At 42.8% G+C, this 19,246-nt stretch overlaps 1 protein-coding gene across 1 annotated transcript; it reads right to left on the minus strand.

The window, feature by feature from the left end:
- Positions 1–399: 399 nt before the first annotated feature.
- LOC108640892 (bile acid receptor-like) lies at positions 400–7,187 on the minus strand. Its single transcript, XM_018079672.2, has 9 exons — positions 7,063–7,187; positions 5,561–5,923; positions 4,540–4,680; positions 3,793–3,932; positions 3,599–3,703; positions 3,402–3,501; positions 2,200–2,328; positions 1,566–1,685; positions 400–530 (listed from the first exon to the last, which is right to left on the minus strand). Exons 1-9 carry the CDS (start codon positions 7,151–7,153, stop codon positions 400–402), a joined length of 1,320 nt encoding a protein of 439 aa, XP_017935161.1. The 5' UTR covers positions 7,154–7,187.
- Between the last annotated feature and the right edge of the window lie 12,059 nt (positions 7,188–19,246).

A 19,246-nucleotide genomic window follows, 5' to 3' on the forward strand; every position in this document is an offset into this window, starting at 1 on the left:
CTCCCCTGAGAGGGCAATGACAGCTCCTCTGAGGGGGCAAGTGACACATCCCATGAGGGGGCAATGACAGCTCCCCTGAGGGGGCAAGTGGCACCTCTCCTGAGGGGGCAATGACAGCTCCCCTGAGGGGGCAAGTGGTGACTCCCCTGAGAGGAAAGTGACAGTTCCCTCGGGATAAGTGACAGCTCCTCTGAGGGGGGAGTGGCACCTCCCATGGCGGGGCAATGACACCTCCCCTGAGGGGGCAAGTGACAGTTTTCCCCGGGTAAGTGGCAGCTCCCCTGAGGGGTCCAGTGGCGGCTCCCATGAGGGGAAGGTGACGGTTTCCCCCGGGATAAGTGACAGCTTCTCTGAGGGGTAAGTGTCAGCTCCCCTGAGGGGGCAGGTGACAGCTTGTTGTCACCTTCCCAGCCTACCTGAAAAGAACACGGTGGTTGCTACGAGCAGGGCATACTCGGTCTCGGTGACTTTGAGTTCCCCCATGCTTCTGTAGAAGTAGAACAGGGCGGTGATGAACTCCTCCGTTAAGCCTGAAGGATGGGGGAAAAAAAATCCAAACAAATAAAATAAAAATATTTGAATGAAAATTTTTTTTAATAAAAACCAAACCAAAGTAATCATGATATTATTTCAGTGCAGAAACAGTTGCAGATCATCTTTGCCTGAAGCATGGGAGATGATACCCCCCTGGATCCACCTGGATCGCTCTGTCCAGTGCTGGGCTCCCCAGGACAAGGGACATGGAGCTCCTGGAGCAGGTCCAGCAGAGAATGTGAAGGTGATGAGGAGGCTGGAGCATCTCTCATTTATTTTCATGGTAAATTCTGGGTTTGATGATCTTAGAGGTCTTTTCCGACCTGAATGATTCCATGACTTTAAAAAAGGCTGAAGGGAGCTGGGGCTGTTCAGCCTCAAGATGAGGTGGCTGAGAGGGGACCTCATCCCTGCCTGTCAGTGTCTGCAGGGAGGGGTCAGAGGGTGGACCAGGCTCTGCTCAGGGATGCCCAGCAATGGAATAAGAGGCAATGCGCAGAAACTAATGCCCAGGAAGTTCCACCTGAACGTGGGGAAGGAACTCCATCACTGTGTGGGAACGGATTGTCCAGAAAGGTTGTGGAGTCCCCCTCACTGTGGATGTCCCAGAACTGTCTGGACACAACCCTGTGCCATGTGCTCTGGGATGACCCTGCTTGAGCAGGGAGGTGGGACCAGATGACCCATTGTTGCACCCTCCAACCTGAGCCATCCTGTGATTCAGTGAATCTTTTAAGGGAAATAGTTAACAAACTTCAGGAAAACAGTGTTCATTTCTAATCCAGTAACAGAAGTTGGGTTAAGGTTGTACTGTGGAGCTTTGGATTTATACATAGCTCAAGGCTTTATCCTAGGAGATAGTCAAACATGAACACCACCTCTTCCTATGAGGATTTAATGCCTGTGTGTGTGATCAGAGCAGCTCAAGGAAGAGGGAGCCCAGGGGCCACAGGGACAGTGTTGCTCGGTGTGATTAAGAAGAGGGCCAGCAAAGCAAAAGATTCCCAGTATTTAGATTCTACTTCCCTTACCTGTGGTAGTAGTGGAAGTTGGACTCTCTTCGTTGTGAGACATTTCCATGGAATAAATGTTGTTTTTATCAAGGCTTTGAACGTGACAACATGTCCCATGATCAGAAAGTCTTGCATGACCTGGAACAAGACAGATGACAGTCTCCAGCCAAGCTTAAACTGACTTTAAATACTTGTCTGTATCTGCTTTGAAGGTATATAGCTGAAAATGTGGGAATTTTTCCCAGATCCATGTAGGTATAAAAAAAAATGCTCATTTGCATCATTGTTGGTCAAAGTCTCTGTCAAAGTCTCTTGTGTTAAACTTGACACAATATATAATTAGTCATTAACATAGCTAATATTAGCCATCCACCCCACAATTTATGCAAACACTCAAAAATGTTGCTTTTTGTTTAGAACTAATGGGAGGAAACCAGAAATCTATTTATTTAGTTATTAAAAAAAAATAAATTGTGTGCCTTGAATAAAAAGCCTTTAGGAGGTATGTTGTCATTAATGATACTATTCTAAGTACCACTCTGCTTGGGTAGGTAATTATTTGAGATTAAGTGAATTAAAACAAATGGAAGGTTTTTTTTAAATGGCAGAACCTCCTACTGGTGTGAGTAGAAAGCTCCTTAGTCAAACTTACTCTCACTTGTTGATGGTTGGCACTGGCTCATTCTCTGGTTGTATATTTGGGCTGCGAGCAGGAACATTGCCTCAACTGTTGACCCTTTCAGCAGTGCAATCTGGTCCTCACTGGCTAAACTTTCAAATCCTGCAGAGAAAGGGACATGATCAGAATCAAGGAGGGCTGGGGCTGCCTTTAAGCCCCTAACACGAGGCGATAAAATGATTTTTTTAATAAGAAATGCCTTTAGTGGAAAGGAGGAGCCTTAGTTAAGTGATGTATGTACCAAGGACTGTTGTGATCTTTCTTGCTTGTTTGCAGGGGAGACAATTAAAAAGAAAAAAAAAGGAGGGGGTAGTTTTAGTGTCCAGTTTTAGAAGATTCACTGGAAGATACAAGTGAAAATTTTGGGACTAAGCAAGACTTTATAAAAAATTTCTTCCTTATTTCTGGCATATATCACGTGGCCAAGTACCTGATAAAATTGCTACATTGCTTAGTGTATATTCCCCTTATTCATTGATATATTATTATCTTCTTAAAATTTGTGTTCATCCTCTGACAAACTCATTATCTGCACTTGTCATTCAAGAGCAAAGGACCTTCAGAAATTTCTTCTTGATCCTGCTCAAAGCAGGAAATGTAACACCAAGAGAACAAAGAGCTCACCCATTCCTTCAGCTCTTTCTCACAGTGGTGCTAAATTGCATCAAACACCTGCTTTAGACATGGTGATTGACTTTTGTCAGGAAGTTTTACAAAGAAAAAATTATCACCCTCCCTGTCAAATGTCATTTGGCCAAATTTACACTGAAATGCAGTGGATTTAATTGCATGTTCCCTTGTGCCTTATTGAAAGAAAATATGAATTGGAGCACCTGGTCAGTCCCTTCTGTGCTTTTTCCTTTGAAGGAACATTTGTTTTTTATTTTGATGATTATGATATAGTGCAAAACTCAACTGGATTTCAGAGGATATGTAATTCACTCAAGATGGTGCTTCCAGAAAATGTCTCTACTCCATGTCAGAAATGGAAAAGAAACCCAATCATAGCAAAGTTTTGAAGTGAAAGCTTCTTTATTTGTCCTCACGACAAATAAATGCTAAGCTGGAAATAAAAAATAATCAGTTGAAGGCATTTTTTTCTTAAAGCCTGTATTTTTCTGGGATTCATGCCATCAGTATGGTTTCTGTAATATTTCCCAGAGGAGGGAACTTACCTGGAAGTCTCTTTGTGAAGTCCACCAGCACCTGGACATGGACAACAGCTGTCTCAGAGAGCCGCAGGAAACTCTCCTCAGCACTTGCACTTTCTTGCAGCTGCATGAAAGAGTGTTTGGACATGGGATATAACCAAGGCACAGTGCTGGGGACAGCAGTAACCCACCAATGCAGGCTGAGTGTGCTGGATACCTACAAACTTCTTGGCTTCCTCGAGGGGAATTGTGTATTTTTGGTGTGCTGCTACAATGTGGTCGAGAAGCTGGTGTTCCCCTGGAGTGAGTTCCATCTTCTCTGGGATCTGTTAAAAAAATAAACTGATCAGGTGACAATGACTTGGGGTAAAAATAAATGATAAAAAGAGGTATTTTAAATAGAAGAATATCCCACTTTTCCAGATCTTGTTGTAGATGATACATGCTTACTATTCAGTCCCTCATCTTCCAGCTTTATGTTGCAAAGGAAACTGCTCTTCTGCTTGAAATTCTTCCTGAGTCGCTTTGACTTGCACTGGACTTCAGTCAGCAAACCTGCAAGGCATGGAAGTGGGCATCAATATGTGTATTTTGAATTAATTACAATTTGAAATCATCTTTTTTTTAGAGATGACTCGAGTCTTGCAGCACAGGAGCCATCACCTGTAAGGAACTACACACTAGAGGATATGGCAATGTGTGGTTTGTCAGGTGAGTTCATGTTCAGTACCCACCAAAGGCCTCAGGGTTTCCAGTCTCCTCCTTTCCTGTGACTCTGTGACATACAGGCATCAGAATTTTTCATCAAAGACCATCATGCCGTTTTTATTTAATTTTTTTCCCCAAACACTAAAGCACCTCTGATCTGCTCACTGCTGTCCTGACAGGGCTCAGGATATTTAGCTTCTCTTCTCAGTACTTCCTTTTTTTGTCTTGTAATGTCTTTGAACAGGAGTCCTCTTAGCTTAGGGAGATACTTCCCAAGCATTGCTTGTTCCTGCACATGAAGATGCTACAGGTGCTGCAGACTCCAAAGAAAATTTTCCTACAGCCAAATGAAGCTTAGACTGATATCATTTAGCTCTAATGAGAAGGGATTTCCTTTGGAAAAGGCTTTATCCAGGTTGCTCAGTGAAGTAGGCAGCATGGAAGGAGCACTTACATTCTGCCAGCATTCCCACAGCTTTGCACTTCTTCAGGCGACACTCCTGGCACTTCCTCCTCATGTACATGTCCATCTCACAGTGCCCCCCGTTCTTGCACCGGTACACCGCGTTCTTGGTTATGCTGCGGCGGAAGAACCCTGCACACAAGGGTCAGGTCATGGCTCCAGCAGCCTGAGGAGCTTCACCTCACAGTAATTTAAGGAATTAAAAGTGTCTTTCAGGTTTGGTTGGTTGGGGGTTTTAAATGGAAACGTTACGTTGATTTTAAATTTACTTTTTAACAACATGGTTATGTCTGGTTCTTTCTGACTGATATTAAATGCTGTTTTCCATACATGGAGTCATAGAATCACAGAATATCCTGAGTTGAAAGGAACACACAAAGATCAAGCCCAACTCCTGTTCCTGCACCTCAAAAATCTCACCCTGTGCATGGGAGCATTGTCCAAACCCTCCTTGAGCTCTGGCAGCCTTGGGGCCCTGGGGAGCCTGTTCAGTGCCCAGCCACCCTCTGGGGGAAGAACCTTTTCCTGAGATCCAACCTAAACCTCCCTGACAACAGCTCCAGCCTCTCCCTCAGGTCCTGTCAGTGCTCACAGAGAGCAGAGATTGGAGCTGCCCCTCTGCCTCCCCTTCAATATAACAAGTTAAATATAATTAGTAAGTCATGACTACTTGCTTTTATTTAATTTTAATAATAAGTAATAACACTCAAGAAAATCTATAATAAATGGTCATGTGAAAATCAGTACCTGCTTAATCAGTACCTGCTTAATCAGTACCAGAGGCTATTCTATTGAGTCATCTGTGCAAAAATGAGATTCTTGAGGTGCTCATATTAAATACAGACTGAAAAAAATGCTGTAAAAATGTGAATCTGGGAGTAAGTGTGTTAGATAAGGGGCTCCTTAGGTAAATTAAACCCCTCTGTAGAAACAGCTTAAACCCCAAGGAAACCTGTTTGCCCAGATCACAGGTGTGGGACGCTGCGGGGCCAGCCCTGGCTCGGGTGCTCACCTTTGCAGCCCTCGCAGGTCAGGGCGTTGTAGTGGTACCCGGAGGCCTTGTCCCCACACACCACACACAGCTCCTCCTGCCCCCTCAGCCTCACCGGGTGGGGCAGCCTCGGCCTCTTTAACCCCTGGTACCCCCCGTCATCCACGGGGGGAGCCACCAAGGGGGGTTTGCTCAGCTCGCAGCTGCTGCCCACGCAGGGCCCGTCGCTGTAGGGAGGGTCCAGGCCGTATGTGCCATATGGGGACAGAGGGGGCTGGCACTGCAGTGCCGGGGCAGGAACTGGCACTGCGGAGTACTGGCAGTAAGGGGCGCTCTGGAAATCCGGGTCTGGCAGCTGGTAGTTGATGTGCTCCGGTAAAACGTCTGAAAACAGGGGAAACCGAAAGTGAGATAAAAGCCTGGAGAATATCTCAACATCAGCTATTCCAAAGTTTTAAAAAAATTCATAGATTTGATATCATAAATATTAGAGGAATACATTTTCAGACGGGCAGACTGACACACTGTTTTTAAATGTGCTACCTGTAATGTTCTTAAGTAAAATCTTAAGTGTGGTAAAAATGGCTCAGTAATGGTTTGGACAATGTCATGTGGATGCTACTGGATTATTGTTGGCACATAACTGAATATCACTTGCCAACTGATGATACAGCTGCTTTTAGGTCTTACATTTGAAGGTTGTTTGTTGTCCACATTACAGTCAAGTATCTTCCCTAAGTGAATTTTTTAATAAGTGAAATTTTAGTTATCAATACATATCTCAGGCATCATTTTGAAAATGTTGCACAAGAGTCTGAGAAAGATGATCTAGAAATTATAGAGTGGTAAAAAGTACTGTGATAGGAGCCTTAAAGTTGAAGTCAACAGAATAAAAAGCAGATCTTGTTTTATTTAGCATTTCCCCACATATAAGTCTTTATAGTTATGAGATTTCATTTTAGTAAAATGTAGGTACAGAATTGTAAAGAGAGTTTCTTCCTGCCCTTCTGTCTGTTGAGTTTTAATTTTATCCAGCCCCCCCTAAATACACACAACTGTGCCAAAGCAAGCCTGTGCAACATGAATCATGTTTCCTTCTTCCTTTGGGATTGTTCAAATCTCTGAAAAACCAAACTGGAAACCGTTTTCAAGGCAATTCAGAGTTCTTTTTCTTTTTAATGGGCATCAGGTCCTGCCTTTACTCTTCCAGAATCCAATCAGTTATTGCAATTATAGTTACATAACATATAGAATATGCATTATCTATTTATAATTATCTGGAGTACTGTAATAAAAGCTGTGTCTGCTCCATGCAAGTCAAAGGGAGACAGCACCAGGAATGCTTATATGGAATGATCAGTTGGAATAATCACAGTATTTCAATACTTTCAGTGTAGGCTTGGCAGTCAAATGTGTAGCTTCTAAGAGCTTTAAAGATAAACTAAAACAGAGAAAAAAATGGGAATTGCCACAGATGTTCATTGTATTGTATTTTCAGGATGTAAAGCTGTTGCTTTCCTCACCGTAGTACTGGATGGGCTCGGGCAGACAGTACCCGTCGGGGACGGTGACAAAGGTGTTGGCCATGCTCTGCTCCCAGCTGCACTGCTTCATTCACCCTGCGGGGGGGAGGCTTTTAAACGGCAACCTGGAGAAATGGGAAAGCAGGAGAAACAGCCCGTGAGAAAGAACTGCTGGGTAGGTTTAGGCAGGGAGCTAAACCCAGAAAACTCCACAGTATGGGAGAGTTTGCAGATCATAAGAAAATCAGAGGTACAAAGTCATGTAATACCTTCAGTGAGGCTACAAAATGACTGTCCTCACAGTACAGGTTCAGGATAGAGTCCATTCCTAAATCTCCAAGTTATAGTAGAACTGTTTTGCTCTGAATTTTACATAAAACCATGGTGGGGAAATCAGATTAATCCCTGGTAAATTCTCTAGTTCTAGGAAGATTAAAAGGAGTTTCACCGGGTAGAAAAAACTTGCTTTGGGCATGAGCTGGGGCATTTGCACTGGTGTGGATGTGGTGGGTGTCCTGTTTGTGCACAAAGATGGGCTTTTAGTGAATTTGTTTCTTTCAGTCTTTATGCAGATCTGAAGCAAGTAAATATAGGAAAATAGCATGGAAAGGCCAGCATGGAATCTCTCTTCTCCCCATGTAAGTAGTTGTTTATGCAGTAAAAGTCAGCTTTGCCTTGCTTAAGCACTGCCTGATTTACATTTAAGAGCCTGTATTCCTTTAAGAGTGCAAAGCATCCTGTGAAAACAAAATAAATTAATATCCTATAGGATTTATTTCCTCGAGAGAGCTTCCCACTGTCCCTTGAACACTAAGGGAGCTTGGGCTCCTGGCTGGATGCACTGACATTCACAATAACAAAGTGTTCTGAGAGCTCACAGTGGCACTCTGAGAACAGCTGCTGTGCTCTGACTTCAAAACTTACCTTATTTTTCAGTAATTTGAATTATAAATTCAAATTGAGAAAGAAGTTGTGAAAAGGGGTGCTCTAAAAATTCTTACAAGAGTTTTAGAAAAAAAAATGTAATGTCTCTATGGACACTAGCAGGAGCTGGGTTTGGGTTTACATTCACAGAGCAAACCTCTGGTATTGCTGAGCTATTGAGAGGTAATGGAGCAGCCATTAGAGGAGTAAGTAGGAAATGTTTTCCTTGCCCCCTTGTCCCTCTGCATGTGGAATGTGGTCACTGGTTAAACAAATGTTAAGTCTGTGCCCATTGACTAAGGGCAATTTGCCCATCAACCACTCACAGGCTTTACCTGAGCAGACAGAAAGGACAGAAAAGATGAAAAAGGCGTGGAAGTATTTGGAAAATACAGCAAAGCAAAAGCCTCCCCTGCAACAGCATTCTCTGTCTGTGCCTCTTGCAGCATTTACAGCAATTTGGGTTTAAAGGTCTTCCTGGAAAGACTCACATGGTGGGGTTTGGGTAATACCTGTACCTTACTGTGACTGAGAAAATGAATGTACCATTCCAGGGAACCTGAAGTCCTGCCTGGAAAGACACACATCCCTTCCCCCAAACTGGCCGTGTCTTTGGGGCTGAACACTTTCGCTTTGTGTTGTCAGCAGAAGGTGAAAGGATGCGGTGAGGCTGGAATGTTGGGGTTTTTTGTTATCTCTGCTAGTAAATATTTGTTTCAGAGCAGAATGACTCACTGAATCGTGAGGTCCTTATCAGTTAGATCAATTTGGCCAGGGCAAAGTCTACATTTTTTCCCAAAAATGTGTATTTGCCTAAGAAATGCGTTTCTGAATTCCTGTAGTTTCTTTAAATGAAATAGAAAAGGAATAGAAGCTAAAATAAAATCACACTGATCCAGTGGGATAAAAACAGTATATTGGGAGTATGAAGTACATATTGCCAAATGTAAAGTGGTCAGTTGATTAAACGTTCTAAATCTTGGAAGCAAATTTTCCTTAGGCAAAGTTTCCTCAAATCAGGTACTGTGTGAGAAAGGATTTAGCCCTTCTCAACAGATTTTTATGACTAATAACAGTGATTGGTTGCAACCACAAAATTCCCAGCTCAGAATGAGACTTTGTAAACTGAAACTAAGAGAATGTTCTAATTAATTGATTATTAATTTTAAATCCAATGCTTATTTGGGAATGCTATACTGTCTTGAAACAAGATTTATGCATGACCATGAAGTGTTTAATTTTCTGACATTTGACAGCTTAGGGTTGACAAGCTTGTTCTCCTGATATAACAAAGCACTGGACTTTTTAAAAAAATAAAACTAGAAAGAACAGAGTAAGATATATAAGGAAGGAACTTCATTTCCCAGGACAGGAAAGTTTTGATTGTTTATAAGAATGACTGTGATCGTTGTGTGTTCCAACCTTTGCTCACCCCTGGTATGTGAGTGAGGCAGCAGCAGGGAAGCCTCCTCCAAACTGAGATCCATTATATGCTGCTCTCCCCAGAGCTCAGTAGCCACCCCAAATCCCTCACACCTCCTGGGAGTGAGCCATGACCTAAGGGACACTTCCTGAGCCCACACAGATGCTCATTAACCCTTTGCCAGGCTGGCAAGGGAATTCTGCCCGTGCCCAACGCATGTGGAGTCCCTGGCAGAACGTACCAGACATGCCCAGTGGTAATTTTCAAAACACAATAACTTGGATAAAGCTGAAACAAGGTTGGAGTAACAGGTTTGGGTGTTTGGGGCAGTTACAGTTGTGCCATTCCCAAACCCAAATGTTTTGTGCCCATTTTTCCCATTTCCATGTATTCACAATATAACCAGATGTTTGCACGTGAGTGCTTTAAAAGGAAGCAAAAATTTAAGTATATTCCCAGAGATGACACATAAAGGTCTTCAGCCTAAAAAGTGGAAATAGCTGAAAACAAAAGAAGATGAATTTTTTAATCCCTTGTTTCGTAGAACCCCAACCCAGATAGGATGGGACTCTTCAGTCCTCAGTCACACAGACTGGCCTGAAAGAAAATGTCATCTGTGTAAAGGCACACACTGTTCTTTGATTTTCCCTCTTCTGCTGGGAATTTTCATGTGTGAAATCCTGACCAGGTGGGCAATGGTGTTTTTTCAGAACAGGTGACCTACACTTGGGGTTGTTTAAGCACGTTTGAAAATGTTGCACTTTTATGGGCTTAGTTTTGCCAGTGGTCAAAAATGTTCCATATAACCCAGAATGTATGTCAATTCAAGGGGTTGGTTATCCATTTTATATAAAAATTCAGCCAGGTTCAGTTCTTAGTCCCAGCTGAAAAACTTGTCCATTTATAAAAGATGGAAACCATGAAGGAAAAAAAAGCCATTGATTGATAAAAGCGAAGCAGAACCATAAATAGAATGTACACATTCAGACTAGAATCTGTACTGTACATCTATTTACTGCTATTTATGGTGAAAGATGTGGTTTTCATCATTTTTATTGCTATAAAATCCCGTATCATAAAGTAACATATCATCAACTCCTCAAATTTATTAAGATGCAAAACATCCTTCACGTAGCAGAGGCACAGGGAGCCCTTGCAGGGCTCTGTGCTGACAGTACTTCAGCTGCTTTCGTAAATATTTTGACAATGGAGAAATTTCTTGTTTACCAGGAATTTTAGGAGCTCAAGCTAAAGGTCTTCACCAACTGTTTGAACACACCTTGGGGCACGTTAATGGTCACGTAGTGGAACTCGAGAGCACGTTTCGGGCTCGCTGTTAATCCCTGCACTTTGCTTGCTGCTGGAAGCAAAGCTTATTTTTTGCATTATTTGTGAAAATTTCAACCAAAAACTGAATAAAATGTTAGCTCAGTACAATCAGTGGCAACTGTGTGTGATGCCAGGTGATATGTTCCATTTCACTCAAGCAATTTAGTAATCACCTGATTAATTAAAGGATTATTTCGCAGGGGAAGCTGTAGGATCACTTGATTGTCCCTATGTGCAGATTATATGCATTATTAAGGTTTTATCTCTTCCTCCCAGTTTTAATGTGCCAAGAAGCTCCCCAAAGCCACCCTTTGAAGAAATCCCACTCTTCTTCTCCTTAAATGTGTTCCCTCTTGGTCATACAATAATCATAATAAGAATTGGCTTATTTCACTAACGGATTGTGTTGCAATTAGCTTGAAATCTTCCTTTGAAATTGTTACCCTCATGAATAATTATTTCAAAGGTATAATTTTTATACACTGTAAAATAAGAGGTTGTTTGAAACTCACAGATTTCCAGGCACTTTTGGGAAGGGAAACAAATAATTTAATTTAAAAGTCGTTTTTCTTCCCTCTCTATGTCAAATGAAGTACTGTTGGAACAAACCCTTGGCAGTAGGATACCAAATTTAAAAGCTCATGTTTTCTCTTTTTGTTTAAAAAGAAAGGAAAAAAAAAGGGGAAAAAGAAGGAAAAAAGCCCAATGCCCGAAATATTTTCTCATGGCAAATTGATGTGTGGCTGGAGCAGCAATTCATAATCCCAGAGCATGCAGAGAAGGAAATTAAATACTCACTGTAATTCCAGGGAGCTTCTCTCTTCCAGAGAGTCCGTGGGGCTGCAGCGCTGATCCCAGCTCTGATCCCAGCCCTGATCCCAGCTCTGATCCAGCTGGAGCAATCCAGGCCTTTCCCTATTTATCAGTTTGTGTGCACACAGCAGGCTCCAGACACTCCGCAGAGCAATCCTACGGCTCCGAGACACGAACTTCCCACACAGCCCTGGCTGGGGTCGGAGCGGGGGCAGCTGCGAGCCCACATAAATCAAATAAGAACTGGGTCATCAGGGACAGAGGCCATGGGGACCCTCACGTCACAGCTTCCCAGAGCACTCCCTGCCCCACCACCAAATATTCTGCTTTCTTGCTGGAATTTCAAATTCTCCCTTTTTGGTGGCTTCTCATCGACACATCAGAGTGTGGATGGAAAATGTTCACCTCTCAGGCAGAGCAAGCACTGCAATGGTATATTTGGAGATTTCTGCATGACATGATAATTTCATTTGGAAACACTGGATCAGGGCAGGATTGCCAAACACCAAACTTGTCCTCCCTGTTCTGATCCTGACATCCCTGGCACGCACAAGGCTCACCTGTACATTAACAATTTCAGTGAATTTACGTTCATGTTGCTGCTAATTTTGCAAATTTCCATTCTTAATCGCCCAAGTATTTCCATTATTAATAATTTCTAATAACTTAATATTACTGTTTGATGTTTTCATCACTTCCTAGGTAGAAGATGTGACATTTTGGATAGGGAATCTCCTGCTGTTCCATGTGCTCCCTAACATGCTGCCCAGCAGGTTGCAATTCTCCATTTACCTCAGGAAAAACTGGTTCTGTCCTATACTTCATGGAATTAGGTGGCAAAAGGATAAAATAATTTCCTGTTGGATATCTTACAGCAAAGTCACTCAGAATAGTCTTTAGGGACAGTGGGTTTTCATGGATACACAGCAAACTGACATCACCCTTCAAAGGAGGGTCATATTTGGATCCATGGGCTCCAGAGAAAAGTAGCAATAAGGCTACTTATTTCCATGTGAAATGGCACCATTTAGGAAATCTTGGAGTGGAGTGTTTGAGTTTGGCTTTCAAGAACTAACAGGATTGACTGACAGATGTTATTTGAGCATATTATGGTTTTTTTTAAGTTTTCAAATGTCCTGCATTGGTCAGGTGTGGTGATGGAGGGCTGGAATGCATAGATGATACAGTAGACACAAAGATAATGATCTTGTAAGCTTAATTATGATCAGCATTTGTCTTTCTGGCAACAGCAGCCTCAGACACCAGCCTACTAAATTGTCAAAAAAACCCTCGGTGGTAAAAACAAAGAATTTACAATTCATAGAACTAAGATAGTATTTCTTTCACATATCCCATTGGCTTTTTCATCCAACCTTTCTCATGGAAGCGGGAAAAACAAGCAGAGGTTTGTGAAATATTGCCTTTAGCTTGTAAATACTACTGACTTGTAATTTTAGCACTTTTTCTAATAGAAGCCACCAAGCGATAAGCTGGTCAAATGTAACTGTGGGATGAGGGTATTTAGAGCCTGTTGACTCTGGGGAACATGAAGCCCAGTTTTTTAAAAGCTGTCAAATCCCCATTCTGTTCATTTTATAAAGCCTAGTGGATTCAGATTAAATTAAATCTCTAAAATAAATACGTGAGAACCTAAAACTTACTTGTAGTAGGAATAAACAGCAGTGCCACATTAAGTATTAGCCTGTGGTTGTTTACTCCAACCCCCACCATGGTGTTTTCATAGCTGCAGTAATAAAACTATTGTGCATAGTCATGCAGTGATTCAGACCAGGTTAAATACATGTACTTATGTTAAATACAGATATTTACATTATTTTAACAAATCGCTGTTCCTGCTCAGAGCTCAGCATGACAAACATGGGAGATCTGAGGGCACACGTGAGTCACCTGAAGGACTGCTTCAGAGAAGAGGAAAAGAAACTGTTTTCCATGCTTGGAAAGGATCAAGAAACAAAAAGGTTATTTAGGAGTAAGGGAGGTTTAAATTAGATACTAGGGAAAGCAATTACTGTGGTAAAAATAGCACTGGAGTAAGTTGCTTGTACAATCTTCTTCACTGGATATTTGGAAGATCAGTTAGGGCAGAACTTGAGAATTGTTTTTTTGGTCTGTAAGGGAGGAAAACGTTTTTTTAAGCTCCTTTTCAGCTCTGTTTGCTTTTATTTTCCTATACATACATCAGTTTTACAAAACACTGCTCACTGATGAAGTCTCTGATCAGTCCCATGCCCAGAGCCATTTCAGTGGGCAAAGTAAATAATCACAGACTCCCAGCATGATTTACTAGAGGTGAGTAAACAAAGTGCTGCTCATGGACACGGCCTGAAAACATTAGCTGAGCAAGTTCGTGCCATGAGCCCACATCTAGAAGTGGCACTGAAGTGGAGAGTAAGGGATGTTTTCCACAGAAATAAGGCATGTTTTCCATGGAAAAGAAGCAGATGTGGCCACACCAGCCTGAGCTGGACACTGTGCTGCAGCACTTGTGCAGCCTCAGTGCCACCAGTGGACACTGAACCCCCGGGGAGTGTCTGCCTTTGGGCAGCTGGGGCTGAGGATTTGGGGAGTGGGGAAGCTGGAGAGGAAGGAAGAGTTGCCCTGGATCAGTACCTGTTTCCAAGCTCAGCAGAATTCCCTGTTCATCTGAACTGGAGATTTTCGATCTCTGTGACTTGCTTGGTATCGGAACAGTTAAAGGAAATCGTATCTGCTCCAGCTGGATCTTCTCTACATAACTGACCCGTTTGGCTTGAGCTGGAATTGGATTGTTTACGTAACTTCAGTAATTAACCACTATCAGCCTCATTAATGAAACATAAACCACCTCTCCTGCTCATTTATAAAGCATTTGTCAAACAAAACTCAAACAAAGGGCAGAATCTCAGCAGAGAGTCCTCCAAAAGCTACTGAGCCCTGACTGCAAGTCAGGACGGTCACTTTGTTGTTGTTTTTCAGTAGAACTGAAACAGAAGTGATGGCATCGTCTATTGCTCTTGGCTAACTTCTCCCCAAACCATCTGAGGTCTGTCACATGAGGGCAAGGATGCCTCCACAACTATTTTGGCCATTTCAGTACAAAATACTGATGTTCCAGCTCATTACTGTAAATCATGAAATGATGAAAGCAAGAGTCAAATACTAAACGATTGGAAGCTCTTGGAAAACTAATTGCTCATTACAGTAATCGTTGTTCTATGTGAGTTAAAGGTTATATTGAAATATAGATTATTTCATTACAGGATTAAATCTCTCCTGCTAGTAAACTGTTCTAAGCAATATTAAAGAAAGCTGAGTGTTAACAATACAGCTCATGTATTAAAGTGATCTAGCTTAAGCTTTACCTATTTTTTGTTTAGAGAGGTAAAACAGTTTAGAGGTATAAAATACACTGGCAGACAAATCCTTGCCAAAAATTTGGTGTTCCGAGAGTTTGCATTTACTATTTGTTAAGGAACTCATGAAAAACCTGCAAGTTTTCTGTTCCTCCTCTCTCCTGGGTTATTTACTGATCTTCCAGAGGTGCAGCAGTGCTGGCACTGTTGGGATTTTCTGCATGGGCATGGATGGACCTCAGTCCTGGGTGAGAAACAGCACAAAGCCTCAGGACTAGCAATTTTGGATGTTGGTGTGACCTTGCACAGTGAACAGCTCCCATTCAGCACTGTAGAGCACGAGTTCATTCAGGTGATTTAGTGTGAGATAATATAGATACTCTTCTCTTTTACATCAAATGCATCAGACAAATCATCAGGGTCAGATTGGAGGGGAAATAACTCCAGAGAAGATGGAAGTTCTCATTAAGTTCTTAAATGCTTTCATGGGAGGAAATGCTGAAACATCAGACCAGAGAGGAAAACCAATTTTGATCTTTTTTAAGACTGATTTTTTCCTTAATCATGAAGCTGTTGGATAGTTTCACCATGTGTTTTCTAACAGGCTTGTAAGGCAAATCTTGAAGAGCTAAACTGTTGAAATACATTGAATTTTAATGCAAGAGCCAAACTGCTTTGAACTCACCTGAAAAGCTCAAGACAGCCTACAAAATATTCCTGTTCCTGAAGGCAGAGGAGGTACAAGAAGCCCATCCATTCTACACTCACAATGTGCATGGGTACCCTGACAACTCCTCCTTTAAGTGTCTTGTGCCAAATCTCTTTCTCCTTGGCTGGAAGACCAAGATTTGTCAATAAAATGCTCCAGTGCATTGATATTCATCCAGGCATGATGTGGAAGAAGATAAAGATCTTAATTAAGCTTGATTACAATCTCCTGCAGGGATCTCAGAGTTGGTAATTCATAGGGAGTAGTTGTAACTTTAAGCACTGGAGTGACTGTACTTTGTAGGTACAGCAAAGGGAAGCCAAGTCCTGGACCTGATTTCCATAAAGCAGAAGATCTTGACACTCTGTATTAAGCACTACAAAATAATTATGGTGGAATCCCTTAATCAGCATTTTATCAGCAGTGGAGTCTTGCTGCTGAGGGACTGAACTAACTGGATACATCCATTTATCAATGATAATGCTTTTCCTTTTTTCCAGCCTGGATTCCATCTTGAGGACATTTGTTTTAATAGGGAAAAGAATATTAGACTCATAAATGTGAGTGCTGTGGTGCAGTGGGTGACTCCTCAAGATTTATCAAAGCAGGATAATTAGGATGAACAATAAGAGTGAGTTTCTTGGAAATAACTTTTGTCACAGGACAACTCTGGTTTATGCCACATTAATCCACCTTGAAATATGGGAAGTGCAAGAGGAGGATTCACTTGGCCCCCTGGTCTGAGTCTCTGTGCTACAGTTTTGTTGAGGGCAATGCCAGTGAAACTGTGAGAGTAGCTGATGGTTGTGTTGACACCATCAGTTAATTGTAAAAGCAAGTAGTCAGAAGGTGTTGGGGGTGTGGTGTAGTTTGCTTTTCAAACAGCTGTAGCTGCTGGAGTAGTTGGTTGTTTATGGACACCAAGTTTCTGAAGGAAGGACTCGTAGTGGAAATCAGAAATGCCACATTATGCTTGGGAAAAGGTGGTGTCTGTGGGAAACTTGTGCACTTGTGCTTTCACAGACTTAGCCACAATTTTTCTAACTGTGCTGACCACACTTATGATTAACCCCCCAAGAATTATCCTAGAAGTTTGCCTTTTATTCTTTTCCCTACTTCCATTTACATTCTTTTCCCTACTTCCTGCTTTACATTTAGATGTCACTCAATCTGTCACAGATGTTGCCATTTGCTACAAGTCGGTTCCTCTGTGCATAATTCACGGAATCCCAGAACAGTTTGGGTTGGAAGGGACCTTAAAGCTCACCCAGTTCCACCCCCTGCCATGAGCAGGGACACCTTCCACTAGCCCAGGTTGCTCCAAGTTTATCCAACCTGGCCTTGGACACTTCCAGGGATGGGGCAGCCACAGCTTCTCTGGGCAACCTGTGCCAGGGCCTGTTACCAACCTCTTTGATAACTTTTTCTGTGCTTTGGGTCTGTTTGGATTTCTTTTATTTGTGATTTTCCTCCTGTGATCAAGAACCTCCTCAGCTGTGCTCAGCAATGTTATGTATTTATCCCATCACAGAAATACTGTTTCTGATTTTTCAAAGATGGCCTGGAAGCAGTTTGGGCTCTGAAGCAGGGTTACTGTCTCAGAGTGTCTCAGTTTGCCTCTATCCAGTGTTCCCTTCTCCTGCTGCAACAAACCCATGTTCTGTTTGACAAAATACAGCCATGTGGTTAAGAGTTATTAAAAGCATTAAAGCATTAACCTCTTGTAACCTCATTTTTCACTTTGTACACACACATAAGTGTTTAATCGAATTGAAGTTAAACACTAAAAAGTTTGAGAGGCCAAATTTATACATTCTCTTTAGTTTACACAGAATTGATGTGATAAAGCCAAGGGAATTATAAGGCACCACTACTCAGAAAATGCTCATCTGCTGATTTGTTTAAGCTCTGTTGCTCCATACTCCAAGTTTTGGTGACAAGCATTCCCAGCATTCAAATCAAGGAGCTTTGTCCTACTGGGATCCACTCTGTGTCCTGGCGCCACACTGAGTCACTCCACTGCCCTCTGGGAGTTGAACAAGTGATTCCATGCCAGAAGATCTGCTGGAGAGGGGCTGAGCCCCATCCCTGGGTGTGGGGGTGGTGTCATGGTCTCCCATCTCCCTCCTTCTGGAATTTTATCCCAAGCAGCCAGAACGCTACAGAGGGAATGAACTGATCCTGGAATTATTCTCTGGTACAGCAGTTGGTGTGGAAGGGCAGGGTGGCATCTCTGCCACCAGGGAGAGGTGAGGGTTAAATCAGGAGTATGAACACAGGGAACAGAACAGGGCAGAGGTTCAGACACATCCCAGCACAGCTCCTGCAGAGGTGAAATGATCCTTCCTCCAGCTGCCTTCTTGTGGATGTGAACTGGAACTCCCAGTGCTGCATTTCTAAATGGCTCCTTGAGTGCCTGAGTTAAGTGGAACCTCAGGGGCTGCAGGTTTGATTTCACTTTGAAACTCCTTTTGCTGAATAAAGTGACCAACAGGAAGGTGGCTCTGGAACACACAGATCATCCCACGGAGCTGTGCCGGGCCTGCTCCATGAGCCACAGAGGCTCTGGGAAAAATGGATGTACTGGGAGAGGCTGGGAAGGTGCACGTGGGGCTGGGAGTGCAAGCGGGGGGAAGCGACAGGAGCTGCTGAACTGCACACGTGGGGGCACGTGGGGATGTGACAGTGGGACAGGGAAACAAGCCCTGGCTAAAACTTGGGGATGTCGTGTCCATCTCGGGCAGGGCAAGCTGTGACCAACTCATCCCATAACCAGAATGGGAAACACAGCAGTATCTGTCAGTTTTCCAAATGTTCAGGAATTGCCCATTAGGAAAAGAGAATTCTGATAACAAGTTGTCTTAATTTTTTAATATTCTCTAATAAGATGAAAAGTAGGGAAGGACCACAAGGTGCAACGTGCCATAAAGCACAGGCTGGACCTTTAGCTCCACACAAGTTGCTATAAAGCAGGATTACAGTTCCCAAATTTGCAGAATAGCTCTCATACTTCATTAATTAATCTGATTCTGATGAAATATTCCAAATGCAGCCGCTTACTCCATTCTCTGCTGCATTGAGTGCATGTTTAGAGATTGTTGCTTATATGAAATGATCCCATTCAGCACTTTTTGATTATCTCTGGGATCACAAGGGATCCTTCATCTGATAAAGCATCCTGGAGTTTTCTCATGTGTCTGTGTGAATGGGGATTTTAACTTGAAAGATGATTCAAGTCAGAGGGAGTCCTGTTAAAATATTATTGTTGAAAACATTGTAATGAAGTCAGTGATACTAAACAAATTTGTGGCACAAAGTCGGGCAAAGCCTCAAGGACACCACGGATCAGCAGCAGTAGCTTCAGTAAGCAAACAAGAATCAAAGCAGCAAGTCAGCAGTGCAGAGCTTGTTATTTTGAGTGGCGGATGTTTACTGTGGGGAGGGACAAACAGGAGTATCAGATAAGACGGCAGCCCCACAGATCCCGCGGGATTGATCGCGCTGTGCGAGGAGCAGCCCCGGAGATAACGGGACCCGGGGTCAAGGACCGGCCCTGTGCAAACAGGCTGTGCCGAGCAGCGCCCGCCCGCAGCCAGGGCCCTTCCYGGCTCCTCCGGCACCTTCTGCCGCCCA

The sequence above is a fragment of the Manacus vitellinus genome, unplaced genomic scaffold (genome assembly GCF_001715985.3).
Source record: "Manacus vitellinus isolate BGI_N305 unplaced genomic scaffold, ASM171598v3 scaffold_47_pilon, whole genome shotgun sequence".
NCBI lineage: Eukaryota > Metazoa > Chordata > Aves > Passeriformes > Pipridae > Manacus > Manacus vitellinus.

Coding starts and splice junctions, on each gene's coding strand:
- LOC108640892 (XM_018079672.2), bottom strand. CDS start 7,153: ATGAAGCAGTGCAGCTGGGAGCAGAGCATGGCCAACACCTTTGTCACC. Junction 1,686..2,199: donor CCAACCATCAACAAGTGAGA/GTAAGTTTGACT, acceptor GTCTTGTTCCAG/GTCATGCAAGACTTTCTGAT. Junction 531..1,565: donor AACTTCCACTACTACCACAG/GTAAGGGAAGTA, acceptor CCCATCCTTCAG/GCTTAACGGAGGAGTTCATC.